This window comes from Zeus faber (assembly GCF_960531495.2).
Source record: "Zeus faber genome assembly, chromosome: 15".
Taxonomy (NCBI): domain Eukaryota; kingdom Metazoa; phylum Chordata; class Actinopteri; order Zeiformes; family Zeidae; genus Zeus; species Zeus faber.
In genome coordinates, this window is record NC_137194.1 from 11783685 (window position 1) to 11800166 (window position 16482).

General features: G+C 46.4%; 2 protein-coding genes across 2 annotated transcripts in view; both read left to right on the forward strand.

Annotated features, from left to right (window-relative positions):
* Positions 1 to 12721, forward strand: part of znf385a (zinc finger protein 385A) — a gene marked incomplete at both ends in the record, with an annotated part of 43484 nt that extends 30763 nt beyond the window's left edge. The window contains one exon of the mRNA XM_080015198.1: positions 12668 to 12721. Coding sequence (XP_079871324.1) covers positions 12668 to 12721 — 54 coding nt within the window. The remainder of the gene's footprint in view (positions 1 to 12667) is intronic.
* Positions 3372 to 16482, forward strand: part of tac3a (tachykinin precursor 3a) — a 28057-nt gene continuing 14946 nt past the window's right edge. The window contains exon 1 of the mRNA XM_080015944.1: positions 3372 to 3398. The gene's annotated coding sequence lies outside the window, so the exon portion shown is untranslated. The remainder of the gene's footprint in view (positions 3399 to 16482) is intronic.

The window sequence follows — 16482 nt, forward strand, 5'->3', positions numbered from 1 at the left end:
GAGAGAGAGAGAGAGAGAGAGAGAGAGAGAGAGAGAGCGAGAGCACGCCCCTGTCATTTCCCCGGAGGCCGAGGTGAGATGAGGGCCGGCACGGGTCAATGAACTGATTGACCCCGGACGGGACGCAGACACACACACACACACACACACACAGGCCCATACACATTTGTGTCTTGAAATAGACTGTACCAACAAAGATTGCTCGGGGCCACGTCTGCCAAGCTCCATTACAGTCAGCGAGGGGCCTCACCCAAGGAGCGAGGAACCAGGAGAAACAGCCTCATAACGTACATTGGTACACACTCTACTGTCTCTGCAACGTTTGTTTTGCCACTATTTGACCCCAATGAGCTACGTACGTACGGCTCTGAACGGCAAATCACATTTTCCTGCTGTTATTTAAGATGCACGGTCGCGACAAACTGAGCATAGACAGCGCAGAAGAAAACCTCACTGAGGTCTCCGGTTCAGATCCAGCGATCTCGGCCCCGTCCCTCATCCACACACGGACGCACCGCCCGGGAGCTGAGCTGTGGCCACGCTTTCACCCCCGTGCGCGGCGCGCTCCCTCTCTCTCTCTTCTTCTTCTTCTTCTTCTTCTTCCTCTCTAACATGAGGCCTTTCACCCACCGGGTCCTCCAAGGTCCTCATCCGGTCACAACCCACCTCTCTTCTCTCACCCCACGTCCGTCTCCTCTTCCTCCCCACGTCCCCGCCATAACTTCCCAACCACGGGTTCCTAGGAGAGAGGAATAATGATATCGACGACCATAACATTGACTCATGGCGTCCCGGTAGCGTAGCTGCTTCTATCAGTCGTCTGCTCTTGCATTTTCCTTCCTGTGAGAGAGAGGGGGGGGGGTGTAGGTTGGGAGGATGTGGGGGTTGATGATCCTGAGTTGGACTGACACCCCCGCCAGAAGCCCCAGCGAGGTCACCCAGGGTTGGCCCAGGAAGGCCCGGCCCGGGGCCGCGCGACGCTACTTCCTGTCTCACAACTGAAAGCCATGAAACGCACCGCGATTTGTTTTTGTTTTACGGAGAGAAAAAAAAAAGGTTTTCAAAGCTCTGTTTATTTTATTGTTGATTTTTTTTTTTTTTTTTTTAATAGCACATGGAGATATTTAAAATGAATAAATAACTAGCAACTGCGCACCTCATGACAAACAGACAAAATTATTTTTATAGGTTGAAAATGTTGGAGAAAGGAGGGTGGGGGGGTGGAAATTCAACTAAATGGAGTATTCGAGGAATGGTGGTGATGGCGGTCGCCCTGACCGCCAGGCTGATTCGCTGGCCGACCCACTTTGCGGTGAGACGACCCTGGGAGTGTCGTCCCGCGCCGATGCAGATGTACACTGTGCCCTTCCACCGAGAAGCAATGAGCTCTAACGTCTTACCTTCGTCTGAATATTGCAATGCAATGAGCATATTTTTAGCGGAGTGACTTGTTATCGTCGTGACATGTTGTGACATGTTGTCTGGGGTCGTGTGTTAATGGGAGCATGCCAGCTGACGGACACTTTTTTCGTTCCTCCGCGGAGGTTGCACGAGCCCTCTCCGAAGGATGGATGGAAGGAGAGAGAGAGCGAGAGAGAGAGGAGTCAATAGGCTTTGGGACCGGCCTTTCATATTAAAGGGCCAAATCATTACGGTAATCTCTGCTTTGGGAACAGGGTACGGCGGCAGGTACTAAGGGATTTAAACAAGATACGCTTGTCAGGCTTTTTCTTTTTCTTCTTCGTTGAATGGACTTGTCTTTTTTTTTTTTTTTTTATTGCGATGTTTTCTTTTTCCTTCCCCCCTCCCGTGCGTGAACCATACGGTTGAGTAAAAAATTAAAAAAAAAATCCTGAGAAACAATACGAATGCCAATACTTTTTAAAAGCTGGCTCTGTTTCAGCTTTCCACCGTTGTGCTTTTTTTTTGGCGATGGGTGGGGGTTGACCACAACTTTTCGTTACGGACTTTTCTTTTGTAACTGCGTTACTGATTCAGGATCAATGCTCTCTTTCCTGTTGGTGTGTGTATCATATGTATTCTATTGTGTGTTGAGATCCACTCTACCCCCATTCCCACTGATTTAGAGACTAAGACAGAGGCGATCCGGAGCTCGAGCGGTGGAGACGATCACCTGCACAGGTTGACTTCCCAAATAGATTATGAATCAGAGGCTCGGTCGGCCCTCTGACCTATTTAAAGTGTTGCAATCCTGTCTCTGGTAGACCCATTGAGTAGAATCCCGCAGATATGTTAATATTATACTGAATATGGTCATTATGGTGTCACCCCACGACATTTCATGCTCATTATTCACCTATGGGAAATAAATGTTAGATTCCTATTTTCTGGGCAGGTATTTCTTGTTAGCTGTGTTTAGGCTGCTCGCCTTAGCCTTATTCCGCCCATGGTCTCTCCTGGAGCAGAGAGGAGGAGATGGGAGAGGCTTTGGTGTCCTTTTGTCTTGCCAATAAAGTTATTTTTTTGAATTTCATTGTCAGAGGGACGAAGAGTTTGTATGGCAAACTGTAGCAATACCCGACTCATACTGGCTACTCTTGTTTATTGCAATAAGAAAATCAAACGATAAATGTATGTGAGTAAAATATTATAAATGTAATTTAAAAGAAAAAATAAAACTTTATGGTAAATGCTATGGGTATCAAGAGAAACCATGGTGGGGAAAAAAAAAAAAAAAAGTAAATGTCAATAAATCATCAAATGAAAATGAATCTCCATTGTTTTATTGAACGTGTGTGGCTGACAAGTGGAAATCGTCCGGTTCTGTGTCCTTACGAGACATTAGTAAATAGTGAAGCGGCACCACAATGAATCATCTTCAACTGCGAGCCGCAATGAGAGGAGGCATTGTGCCGGCCGATTTAAAAAAAAAAACAACAAAAAGGCGGATTGTGCTGCGAACGGGCTGCATACGCTCTCATAATGGACCGCATTGACATTGGCATTCATTCCGTGGGGCCGTCCGGAGTGTTTCAAGCGAGTTTAAAGAGACAGACGGCCTTGCTCGCCCGCCCACGGACGCGCCGGCCGCCGCCGGAGAGCGCTGCTGCCCAGCGGCCGCCGGTGTGAGGCCCTGTAATGTACAGAAGCGACCCCGCAGATGGCGCTGCCGCCCGGCTGTGTGGAGGCCGGCGCAGCCAAAGCAGCAGCCCCAGAGCGTGGAAAGAATTGGCTTTATAAGGTCATCCGGGAGAGTAGGTTCCCAAACTTAAAGTGGTCCCGGGGGGGGGGGTCGTCGCCGGCGAATTGACTGATAGTTCCGCTTCCCCGTCATTTCATTCGCAAGATCCGAGCAGCATTAGAGACCGCACAGCAGTGTACGTTTTGACCCTGCCGTTGTTCTCACTGTTCATCCCCCCAAACTGCGCTCCAGAAAGGTCAGTGTGAAATAATTCGTAACTCATGCGCATGGAATTGAGGGTCCTTGGTATGGTCCTTGGTTGACCCTTTCAACCCTTGTTAACATTTTTCTACTGTTTATAAATCAAACTCGGCTTTTGAAAATACGTCGAGAGATTTAAAAATAAATACAAATAAATCAAAATAAAACACAAAGGGACACGAAACTGGAGTTGAAGTTTGAGGAGGATCCTTTTTCTCTCTCTCTCTCTCTCTCTCCCCGTGGTGAGACCTGGTGAAGGGAGGCCGGTGTAGGCGCTGCCTTACGTGCGGGGACCGACAGCCCCCAAGAAAAACTCACCTCGTCTTTCCGGAAAGGGTTTCTCGCCCTACGGAACGAGACACAGACGTTATGGTCTCAAGAAAAAAAGGGGTTTTTAAGCCGGACCGGGACGACCGCCGCAGCCTTGGGAGATATGGCGAAACCAGACGGAGCACGGGGGCGTGGGAGCCCTTTTTTATTTTTATTTTTCTATTTTATTTTTGAAGGTTCCCGCAGCAGCGGAGCGGCCCCCGGGAGCGACTGCATTGTGGTTCCATGGCCCCGCGCCCCCTTTCGGTTTCGGACCGACCGGCCGTTAAATTGGGAAAAGTTGTTTCCAACCGTTGAGGATTACATTTCCATGCCGCGCACCCCGCGCCGGGCTTTCCCCAGAAACATACAAGCCGCCGCATCACAAAAATATATACATAGATATTTTCATCAACGTACTTTTTTTCTCTCAAAACCAACCCGAGGAAATGTGATCAAAGGGCAGAACGTTGTGGAAGCGCGGCGCTCGTCTCGGCTTATTACGCCGGTGTATCGTCTGAGAAGCTCGTTCATTGCCCCGCGTGTCGTCATTTCTCGCCCGCAGAGTCATGGGCCGTGGGTCGTGAGCGCCGTGACGCGTCGGCCTGAAGTGGGAACGTTTCCGCTTTCCCGCGCGGCGGCTAAGTTGCGTGACGTGTCGAGTCTCGGTTGAAAGACCCGTTCCGGGAGGGACCCAGGTGCTCCGAGAGCGCCCACACGTTCGCCCATTGAGATGGGCGCACCTTTTTTTTTTCAGACGGCAAATGGGATCGAAAAGAAAAGGATCTTGAGATTGAAAGCGGAGTTGTCCGGTAGGGGCTCCTCAGGTTTTTTTTTTTAATGGGAATCGCCGCCTGGGAACAGCGGGCGCGACCTTTCGTACTTTTCCGATGTCCCTTTCGAACCCGCCCTCCCTTCTTTCCTTTCCACCCCGCTCTGTCACCCTTTCAGGTATGAGTGGCTTGGTCTGCGTGTGTGTGCGTGTGTGTGCGTGCATGTGTGTCTGTGTGTGTAAAGCCAAGGGCACTAATATTGTATATGTATGTATACATGTAGGTGTATTTTGTCATATTTCCGTGATGAATGTCCTCGCCCTCCCGCCGTATAACGAAGGTGAATGCTACGGAACGTACGGAAAGGAGTGGGAAGAGAAGCGACCGAAGGAGAGAGAAGAAGGTGAGAGGAGGAAATAAGAAAGAGCCTTGTCGCCTTGCGCGTCGACATACAGTAAATCCATGTTTTTGGCTCGGCCGTCGCAGGCCTGTCAAGAGCACACAGCTATCCCTCTATTGCACCCTTTGACGCGTTTACATTTCGTGGAAAAAAAGCAATTTCAACAGGCAGGGATTGAACGCCTCAGCGTGGTCGTCCATGACGTCGTTTTTGTTGGATGGAGCTCCCTGCGAGGCCTGGGGTCCATTCGAAACTGCAGCAGGTTTCTCCAAAGAATGCCTTTCTGTGATTAATTGCTTTTTTTGACCACTTGAGGTGGTGGGAATATTTTTTTATATTTACTTTAATTTATTCTATAAATATACTATGTATATATAAATATATATATATTTATTATTTTATATTTTTATTATATATGATTTAAATATATATATATTTTATCCTATTATTTTATTTAATTTCTGTTCTTTTTGTGAATGTTCATCCATGTTACCAGAGGCCCTTCACTTTTTACGCATGTCTGATCGTTGCATCCTTGCTGGGAAAGGCGGACCCCGCCACCATCAATGGGTAACGTCACATAGAGGAGCGCACCCATAGCACAAATACAATAAACGGCTGCCTCTTAAGAAGTGTCAGCTAAAACAAGGTATGAAATATGGGATTTATCAACAAAATATTGTTACGGATTACCACTTCAAAACAATTAAAATACAGACTCCTCGCAGCTGTATCTATCGGGATGGAATTGTGCCGAGAGAAAAGGAAGTAAACAATGAGCAACTCCACACTGTGGAGAGACACCGAACTCGTCATTAAATGACAATAAAATTGCACACGATTAGTAGGTCTGCGCTTTATTAAAACAGATGTGTCTGCGGTTCATCTCTAGTGTCACACCGCCATTCGTTTGTTAATCCATTAGCGAGAGACAAAAGGATCACTGGCATCAACAACGCCTATCATTTCTTGTCTCCCGTCACGAACAACGACCGATTTCTTTTCCACAGAGGAGATAATTACTCACTCCAGTAGCAAACCATGAAGCAACAAACAAAATACACAATTGAGGAAGGCGCCAAAACAACGTAGCGGGCGGTGGAAACAGCATCGAAGGGCTTTCTCTTTACAACCTGCGGTTACTCTGATATTCCCAAATATCGATCGGCACCGGAGCGCAGAGCATCTATTCGGCGTCGCGCCCGCTGTCGTCCTGCTGGAGGGTTCCCCTGCAGGCTGCAAACTGCAAAGGGGCAATCTAAGAGAAAGCAGTGAGTCAACCCCGTGGCAGAGTGTCAATCTCCCCTTCTCCCGCTTCCTCCCCTGTTGTTGTTGTCGTCTGTCGAGATTGCATCTCTTCACTCGGCCCGGAGAACGCACACACACACGCGCGCGCGCACACACACACACGCCGAGTGGCGTGACAAACTCGACACGTCTTCGGCCTCGGTTTGCTGTCACAGGGTCTTCTTCTGACTAATGTGTTTGCTTCTACAGGGAAATTTGACTCAATATAAAAAAAACAACAACAACCCAATAACCACATGTAGCCTACCGTGGATCAGGCATCAATAAAGCCGGATTCCTGAAGGGAATCTTAAGATGCAGGGGTATAATATTTTTGTAATATTCCTTGACGTATATCCACGCATGTGGCCATCGCACTCGTCCTCGCAGGCACTCCGGTGGCAGGTGCCCGATATGTCTTCCTCGCCTAATGTCTTTAGCGGTTCCAGGAAGGAGCGGACAGCAGCTGGGCGGCCGGGCGGTGTTGGCATGGCAGCAGCTGTAAAGCCAGCGCTGTATGGCGGCGAGCGGGGAGAACAGTCTGGAGGCCAGGGCGCGCGGCGCTCAAGCACCGGGCCAGCGCCAGTCAATAGGGTTCACAGCGGGAGGGAATCTCATTAAACATCCACAGACGCTGAATAGCCCGGCGCGTTTCATTTATAAATAAATATATGGGGCAAGGAAGTGCTTGAATCAATGAGTTTGCGGTGAAGTAGGACCTTTGAGTTGTCTGGTGTCTGGCAAAGTGAAATGTACAAGATATGGAACATGCGCACGCAACACTTTAATGCAATCACCCCAAAGCCACAGTGACTCACATCCGCCTATGTATTTTCTATTAAAATCTACAGTCGATACGTGGCAGGCGAGGCCGCGGGCCCTGCAGGAAGTAATGGCGATGACACTGGTGGTGGGGGCGCCGAGGATGATGGTCAGACGCGGGATGCAATGTGAAAGATAGAGAGCCACTTTTAATTAGATGACGGCTCTCTGACGGAGGGAAACAAATAATGTTGTCATTCGGCGTCATCCTGTTGTGACAGCCGCTCATCACCAGCTTCTCTCTCTCTCTCTCTCTCTCTCTCTCTCTCTCTCTCTCTCTCTCTCTCTCCTCTTTTCTGAAGCAGTTATTAGTTCACTGGCTCCGTCTCTCTTGCACGTTGGTGGTGTCAAATATTCTGAATTAAACCAAAGTGTTTGTTATTGCATCACTTAAACAAGGAACACTCTCTGTATATTCCAATTTCCTCGTTTACCTTGGGATTACAAATACACCCAAAATAATCAAATCCGTTCTAATCTATTTTTATTTTTTATTATTATTTTTTTTTTCACATTTAGATTTCCATAGGAAGCAGGGAATTTATTTCCTTAATGAGTATTACTCCTGTATTTCATCAACGGATAAATCATGAAGCCGTAAGAAAACCCCAGCAAGAATGGATTTTAGGTTCATCCAAAATTTATCATGTATCATTTTGTTTTCCCCATTTCTATGGGGAATAATGATAATGATAATAATAATCATCATCATCATCATAATCATCATCATCATCATCATCATTTCAACAAATCTTAAAGTGTATCTTATGTGAGCAATATGTGTTAAGCGATTACACCTGATCAATCATTATAAATGAACAAAATATCCCGCGCACACACACACACACACACCAAAAACAATTGCAGAATGGATAGTATGGAAGTCTCATTAACCCGTCCTAACACACTGGTTGTATAGTCCACGTGGTTCCTGAACACACACAGACAGTTTGTATAAATGAGCGTAATAATGCACTAAAGACGCGCTCCTCTCCGCCTCTTATCAGCGCTCCTTGCTTCTATCTCTTCCATTATCCGGTCCCTCACAGGGATGTGGACTGTGTGGTAAGTGAGGTGGAATTAAGCAGCACTGCCCTCATTTTCAGCGTGGCGTTTCAACTCCCTCCCGCGACTCGCCGTCATCCATGATTTCTACCTTCCGGTGTGGCGTGCGAGGCATGGTGCCAGCTGTGTTTACCGCCACGCAGTGTGTTAGGAGCATAATCACTTTACCAGCCCCGGCTGCCTGTTATGGATGGCACTTGTCACTTTCGAGGGAGAGCCCTCGGCCATTCATCTTCTGGAGTGTGCGTGTGTGTGTGTGTGTGTGTGTGTGTGTGTGTGTGTGTGTGTGTGTGTGTGTGAGTGTGAGTGTGTGTGTGCGTGTGTGTGTGTGTGCGTATTTGTTTTCAGGGGTGCCACCAGAGATTTTGGGCCCCATGAAAAGACATCACATTTGGCCCCACGGTTGAATTGCCAAATCCCAACCCTGCTCAGTTGCTTCACACTTCTCCAGAACCAAATCAACACATTCAAAGCTCTTGTCGTCCAATATAGTCCCAGACAGTGAGCGATGAAAATTTGTATAATAGTTTGCGGATGTGTGTAACATTGAGCATGAAGTGTAATTCACGATTTAGTGCAATACTCTCTGATACGCTACAAGAAAATGGCATCTTTCACAGTGCGACGCCATCTTCCCTCCGAGTCCCTTTCATATTCGCAATCTGCAGCTTGTTCTTCCATATCCTCAATTGAACTCTTGTCTCTCTTCTTCATTTTGTCCTTCAATTTCTGTGCTCCATTCAATTGCTCCGTCATCATCATCTCTACACTCGCCTCTGACTCTTCTGTATGCGCTCCTATAGAGTATAGATGAGAGTATACATGTTGCACAGGGTGATATAATACCGTTTGTAATAACGACATCACCATACTTTAATGCTATTTTGTTGTCTTTGATTTAAACACGAGTATCCCTCACGTCGGGCTACGTGGCATTCAACACCATGCTGTTCAACTTGTTCAGTTGGGAGTAGGGCTGGTTCATTGGGTGGGGTACAGGCCAGGCAACAGGCAGGGAAAGCTGATTTAGTCTGAATACCATGCTAAAGGTTTTCCTGTATTGATTACCTTTCAGCTAAACAAACAAAATCCGAATCAAATAATTTTCTGTCCATAAAATTGTGAAATCTCTTAAATCAGGGGTCTCAAACTCAACTTACCTGGGGGCCGCTGGAGGTAGAGTCTGGGTGAGGCTGGGCCGCATCAAGTATTCCACAAAGAAAGGGTTTCAAGTATTCCAAAAAAAAGTACAACTTCTTTTCCCTTTCCTATTGCAACACTATGCTGTCTTTATTAGGTCACTGATTACTCTTGTTGAGTTCGCCCACTTCCTAAGTCCTCCGTACCTTGCACTGGGTGACAGGATATATTTTCCTTGCACTTAGTGTCACTCCGGAATCACGTTTCAACCAAGTGACTAATGCGTTGGCTAACTTGTCAACAAACACCACCGGAAGCTGTCACGAGCCTGAGCTATGGTAGCCCATAAGTGATAAAAAAAAATTAAACGCCCAGGGCAACGACTCGGAAAAAAGGTGCGTGTGAGAAAAACGCGCGGACCGCACTAACACTAAACTTTGATGTCAAGTAGGGGGCCACAAAATATTGTTCGCGAGTTTGAGACCCCTGTCTTAAATTGATAACATTCACGTTAGGCGAGCAATTATTATTATTTCACTATGGAAATAGCGAACAGTGTGTGTGCGCGTGTATATGCTTATGTACATGTATTCATGTGTCTATGCATGTGTATATGCTCATTTGTAATCATGTAGGTTTGTGTATATGTGTGCGTGTGTGTGTGTGTGTGTGTGTGTGTGTGTATATGCTTGTGCATGTGCATCTATTTATGTGTCTCTTTTTGTGCATGTGTATATACCGTATTTATGTGTGAAATCATGTATGTTCTTGTGTGTGGGCGTATATGTACAGTATGTGTCTATTCAAATAGTGTATGTGTGTGTGTGAACATGTGTACATGTGTGAATGTGTGTTTGTGCTTATGTGTATTCCTGTATCTGTGTGTACATGTATGTTGTGATGGCTAGATGACTGGGTCAGAGCATCTCCAAAACGACAGGTCTTGTGGGGTGTTCCCGGTATGCAGTGGTTAGTACCTACCAAAAGTGGTCCAAGGAAGGACAACTGTGAACTGTCCACAGGGTCTTGGGCCCCCATAGGCTCATTGATGCGCGTGGGAGTGTTAATGCTGGTGTGGTGATGGGATGCTTTGAGCTGCTACACCTGACCTGAATCTAGGTGATTGAGTCAGGGTGGCTGCATACCTGTTGCTGATTGTTTGGGCTAATGAACAGAAGGTTAAAACCCCCATCCACACACACTCAGGGGAGGAACCCTGTCATGACATGTTCCATCTGCTCCTGGCTAATTCCACCTAGCCGCCGCGCGTCAATAAACTGATGTCTACAACCCATTGTCGTCTGTGTCTCTCTGCCGGAGGGTCCTGAAAACGTCACTTGGGTGGCGTGTGGTAGGCCGAACTGCCACAGTGTCACCTGAACAGGGACGCTCTGGCACGGGGAAGGGACACAGAGGAGCTCTCCGAAGACGCCCTGGAGCCATCAGCGGGTCAACGGGCGGCCACGGCACCAACCCTCTCCCGACTGGCAGCAGCAGCACCTAGGGGTCCGGCGGAGGACCGGGAGAGAAGCAACTGCAGTAACCGCGATGGGTAACCATCTGCGGCTACCTCCTCCGCCCAGCAGCCAGCACTGGGACCATCCAGCAGCACAGCAGCCAGTCCACCCCTCCAAGCAGCCCCCGAAACAGCCAAGTCCGGCCCCGCCTTCACAAGCGAGCGCAGCAGCCCGAGGCCCCGCTCTCCGGAAGGGAGGAGGGGGCATCTGTCGTCGCACTGGGGGAAGGAGGTCAGTCGACCATGCTGATCCGGGGAACCAGGTCCTCTGGTAGGGAACCCTGTTTCAGAGTCCGGTGTTTTTATTATTTAAGGAATTGGAACCCTGTGTCATTTTTAGGTATAGTAACCCTTTGTCACAGTCTGCTTTAAAAATGTTTTCTCATTTTTGTTCTCTGCCCGTTGCTGGTGGTGGGGGGGGCTTCATCCTCACACTCATTCAGGAGCCCTGTCATGACATGTTCGATCTGCTCGTGGCTAATTCCACCTAGCCTTTTCTCTACAATAAATTGATGTCTACAACCCATCGTCATCTGAGTCTCTGTGCCGGAGGGCCCTGAAAACGCCACTTGGATGGCGTGTGGCAGGCTCATCTGCCACAGCTGGCTATGATAGAAAGGTGTCAGAACACACAGTGCATCGCAGCTTCCTGCGTAGCTGCAGACCGGTCATTGCCCATGCTGACCACTGTCCACCACAGAAAACGTGTACAATGGGCACATGAGCGTCAGACCTGGACCATGGAGCAATGGAAGGTGGCCTGGTCTGATGAATCACATTTTCTTCTACATCACGTGGACGACCGGTGTTGGGGTCCAATCCGATCGAACATATGTGGGATGTGCTGGTACAACAAGCTGATTCATGGGGGCCCCACCTTGCAACTTACAGGACTCAAAGCAGTACTATGTAACTTTTGGGATTTGCTGTCCCTACAGTTTCTGAGTGCAATATTGCACTTTTTACATAACGGTCGGGAAACTCTGTCTGGTGTCTGCAAAGAATGAATTTTGCCGGAGAAATTTGAACCTTACGGTAGTCTACCGGGCACACTAGCACAGCGTACGGGCGCAGCATGGTTTTTCACCAGCGTCCCAGAAGCATCAATGTTGTCGGAGAGAGGAGTATTGGAAACTACAGCGATTCAAATATTTAACACACAGTTTGATAATACTGTGGCAAGGTCGACCGGACAGACACAATGAAGGAAACGCAGACGGAACCTCTGTGGAAAGCCAGTTTTATTGCCTGTCGCGAGGCTACAACTACCCCGGGATTCAGGTGTCCAGTCAGAAAGCAACCCCCTGGGACGGCCGTGTCCCTTTTTATTACAGACTTCTCTTCAGACAGTCTTTCTCTCCTTCAACTCACACCCAGTGCTCTCCTCACTTCCCTCTCTTCTCTCCTTCCACACTATTCCGGACACCTCCCCTCCAATTGGATTAACTTATGCACATTATAACAACCCACAATAAATTTGAACCCCTGTCTCTTCTCCTCCCTCGCCACACAGTACTGTGCTCAAGCCTCCACTTCCAAAAACATGGTCAAACTAGCCCACACGTTGTTTTGCTGTACATGTAATTAATTACGGTAAGAGCATGAAAGAACTGATTCCAAAATATGTATGATGTTCCGATAAATGAAATTTTGCACTAATTTAGTCAGTCAGTCAATAATGAATAAATGAAATATAAATACATAAATAACTAAATAAAGCAAAATTAAACCCTGACCCTAACCCATAAATAAAATGAATAATAGCAGAAAAATAATAAATACCGCCTGCAAATTGAAATGCTGAATTTAGATTAAATAATTTAATAAAAGAGGTGCCATTCTCCATATTACGATTCAGTCTTCCATCAAAATGATTCTGAAGCTATTATTTTGATGTAAAAAAGTTACATAGTGCTGCGTTAAAGGATCTGCTCATAACGTCTTGGCGCCAGATACCACAGGACACCTTCAAGGTGTGGAGTCCTGACGGGTCAGAGCTGTTTTGACGGTTTTAATGTTGTGGTCGATCGGTGTATGTCTCTCCATCTCACCGATGGAGCGTGTGCGTGCGTGTGTGTGTGTGTGTGTGTGTGTGTGTGTGTGTGTGTGCATGCACGTGTGGTTGTGTGACCGGCATGCATCTCGCTGTCTGTAGCTCTATGGGAGGCGGCTTAGTGCTTGGACCAATCAGCAGGATGCGTCCTTCCTCTGAATGATTACCACAGCGAGTGAACACACACATATCTTCATACATCATTTTTATATATTTTTTATATTTCTCCTTTATTCCAAACGTGCATTTTACCAGTGTCTTAACCCTGATTTATATAGTATGTATGAAATCCAAGTGCCTTATAAAATAAATTCATTTTTCTCCATCTTTCAACACCTTTGCATAAACAAACTTTGCCTTTTTGTCGTATTGTTTCTCATAACCAGGGTCTGGAGGCTCCAGACCCTCCAATCCTAGGGCATGCAAAGTCAAAATTCAACCGCTATCCAATAGTGAAGTAAAAGAAACCTGAAGCACTTCTGTCATCTCAGCGCGTCACATCACAGTCAATTGGACCGTGGGGCGTGCAGCGGTATTCTGTTCAACACCTGAGGTGTAACCCTCTATTATTTGGGGATGGAGAGAGACCAAACTCGGGTGTTCTGTCAGATTGAATGAACTGCTGACCACTCTCACCAAAAAAAGCAATAACAAATGTTTCTCTAAGGTAATGCGGCCACAAAATTGGATTAATGTTCCATGAATAATGCCTTTTATTGACTGCCGGTCTCCTGTGAAACAACACAGGCTGAAGCAAAGAAACGCCAGGGGTCATTTGCAGGGAAGCACATTTATCGACTCTAATATTATACCTTCATGCAGAAATTACCTTTGGAGTTTGGTTGACAATGTTATCACGGCAATTGGTAATGTCTGAAATTACATATCAGCATATTAGAGAATAGGCTCAATATTTATCTTGCGTTCTTGCTTGAAAACTAGTCAGACAATAGAAATGAGTTGCTAAATTCTGTAATAACCTGTCAAGCATCCAACACAGCACCTAATGACTGCATTAGCCACCACGGAACAAAGGAGCTAATCAGCCCCCCAGGAAATGATGGACATAATTGCTATGGAAAGGAGCCGGGGACTACTGATATGGTAACAGATCAATTTGGCTTCCTACAGTATTTCCGGCCCTGACAAGGGAAATCTTTAGCATCTCCTGGGAGTCTCCAGTATATTAGTGAATAAAGCTCATGATCATTTCTACTTGTTTGTGTGTGTGCATGGGTGTGTTCTTTCATTTAGTAGAGTTTTCATGTTTTATTGCCTGAGCATGATCATACCCCCCTCCCAACACACACACACACACACACACACACACACACACACACACACACACAAACAGGCAGACTTTTTTGAGTAACAAGCTGAAGAGACTCCTGTAGCACATTTTCAAATTCAATCACTGAAGGTATAATCCGGCACAAAAAGGTCAGTGACCCTTACCAATCTGTCTTAATTGTTGTATCGAACACCTAGAACCCCGTCAATCTACTTCCTCCATTGACGCGTTGACTCTGTAGCGGGTCTGACAGAATGCAATAAGCCATGGAGATGGGTCATGTTGAGGCACAGGCATTAAAAACTCACACACACACACACACACACACACACACACACACACACACATACAATGGAAGCTCAGCGGCAGTATCACCGGGTTTTACTTGCACCGCGCTAAGGAGCTCTACTGCCTATATCGCCTCGTCCAGCTGCCAACAAAAAAGTGTCTCCAACATCTCACACTCTAGCTCTCTTTTAACAGAAATTCCAGATGTCTCCTTCAGCGTGTGAAAGTTTGTTCCATGACGTTACCTAGTGTATCTTAAAGTCAAACGCCACTGCCACTTTATTTGACAAATTATATGTGCCTTGAAATGCAGTTAATCTAATGGCCACTAGATGTTGGCTTCAGAAAACCGCAAACTGAATGGAAGTCAGTGGAAAAAAGTAACTTCTCACAAGAAACACAAAGGCAACGTTTTTTTCTGCAAGATTAGGATCTCATAATGATTTGCTTCTTATAATGGTGTATTGGCTATGATTTAGAACATTATTGTTCACACTACACATAGCATGGCTTGTATTGCTTTTAACCGCATTGACAGACCCTCTAAGGATCATGTTCTCCAGTTTTATCAGTGCTCTGTTTCTGCATCTCAGCCTGAAATGCATAGATGACCCATCGAAAACTGTGATAAATATACAGTGAAATACAGTACATGCACCTTCAAAAGTAACTCAAAATTATGACGTTTTATACAATTTTATTGATTTTATTTTACCCAGAGGCTGGTAAACACCCAGAAGCTTGTGAAGCTCATTTTGTATGTGTGGTGTCAGCCAGGCCACAGTAGCCTACAGAACGGCCTTGGGAATGTGCAGTCTTCACTTCCCACAGTCACACATGAATGGAGTGCACTTGCCTAGCCTGTTTAACTCACGCTCTGAATTTACCTCAACAGATCTTTGATAAGAAACATACAGTAGGTAATGGCCAAAAATGTATAATATTAGACATTAATATAATAATAATGATGTATAATGTGTTAAATATATGAATGCTTTCACTGTAGAGAATTTTCCCAATCTCCCCCTCCCCCAATAACCTGCCCTGGCTCCCAACAGAAATGTATTGAATAGGAAGCCAACCGGGCCCTCATTCAGTTCTCTTACTCCATTCATTGTCCATAGTATTAATGAATAGATAGCATCTTGTTTTCAACAGGTGGATAACGCACTCGCAGAAGAGATAAACTGCTCTACTGTTATCTAGATTTTTTTGACAGGGTTGTATGAGTAGTGAACCTTGAATTTCTTTAATACTCGTGTAGCCGAGAGTTTGTTGTGTGCCGATACTTCTGTCAGTTACAAAATAAAAGACACGGAGGCTCCACCATCTCGACACAAGAGCCCTCTTTATTGCTTCCCAGCGACAGAATGGGGGTGGGGCTGTCCTAATAGCTATAAAAATAGATGACATACCCCCGCTCCTCCAAAAAAAAGTAGTAGTAAACAGTAACAGTAAAAATGCAGTTAACAAACATGTAAACAGCAGCAGCAACATTCCATCTAACACAAGAATTCCAACAGTAAACAACGCTATGCATGTCTCCAGCACATAACTGCAACAAAGTATGCCACACTGATCCTGTACCTTAGATAGAGCTGATACACCATAGTGTCTAGACGTACCATACATACATTGAAACAATGTGCAACAACAGTGAAAAAAACATGTAAATCAGCATCATCACATATTTTCTTACCCCACTTTACCAACATGCAACCAAACTACCCTGAACAAATCAGGGTGTAATTTACAAAGTTCTTGAAATGCACACACAGTCTCACAGTCCTTCCAGAGCGAGACATAGTCTGTTGTGGCTGACTGGTGCCCGTAACATGAACAGTCCCTGTGCCACCAGTGACCAGTGGCTCCTGAGCCACCCAGTCCCCATCTGGCGACCCCTCGTCCTGCAGCGAGGGAGCACGAATAGGAGAAGCCAGGAAACTACATTAAGAACCAGCAGGGCTTCGGTATATCGTAATGGACCACCTGCTCCTCTCCGTTAGGGTTCAAAGGATTGCCATTACGATAGGTGAGCCTAGGTTGTCCCTCAGAGCCTGCACAGCCAGGAACCTGTAGGTTCCCTTCCAGTGAGGAGCAAGTTTCATTCGGTTCTCCGATTATGGATTATGCAG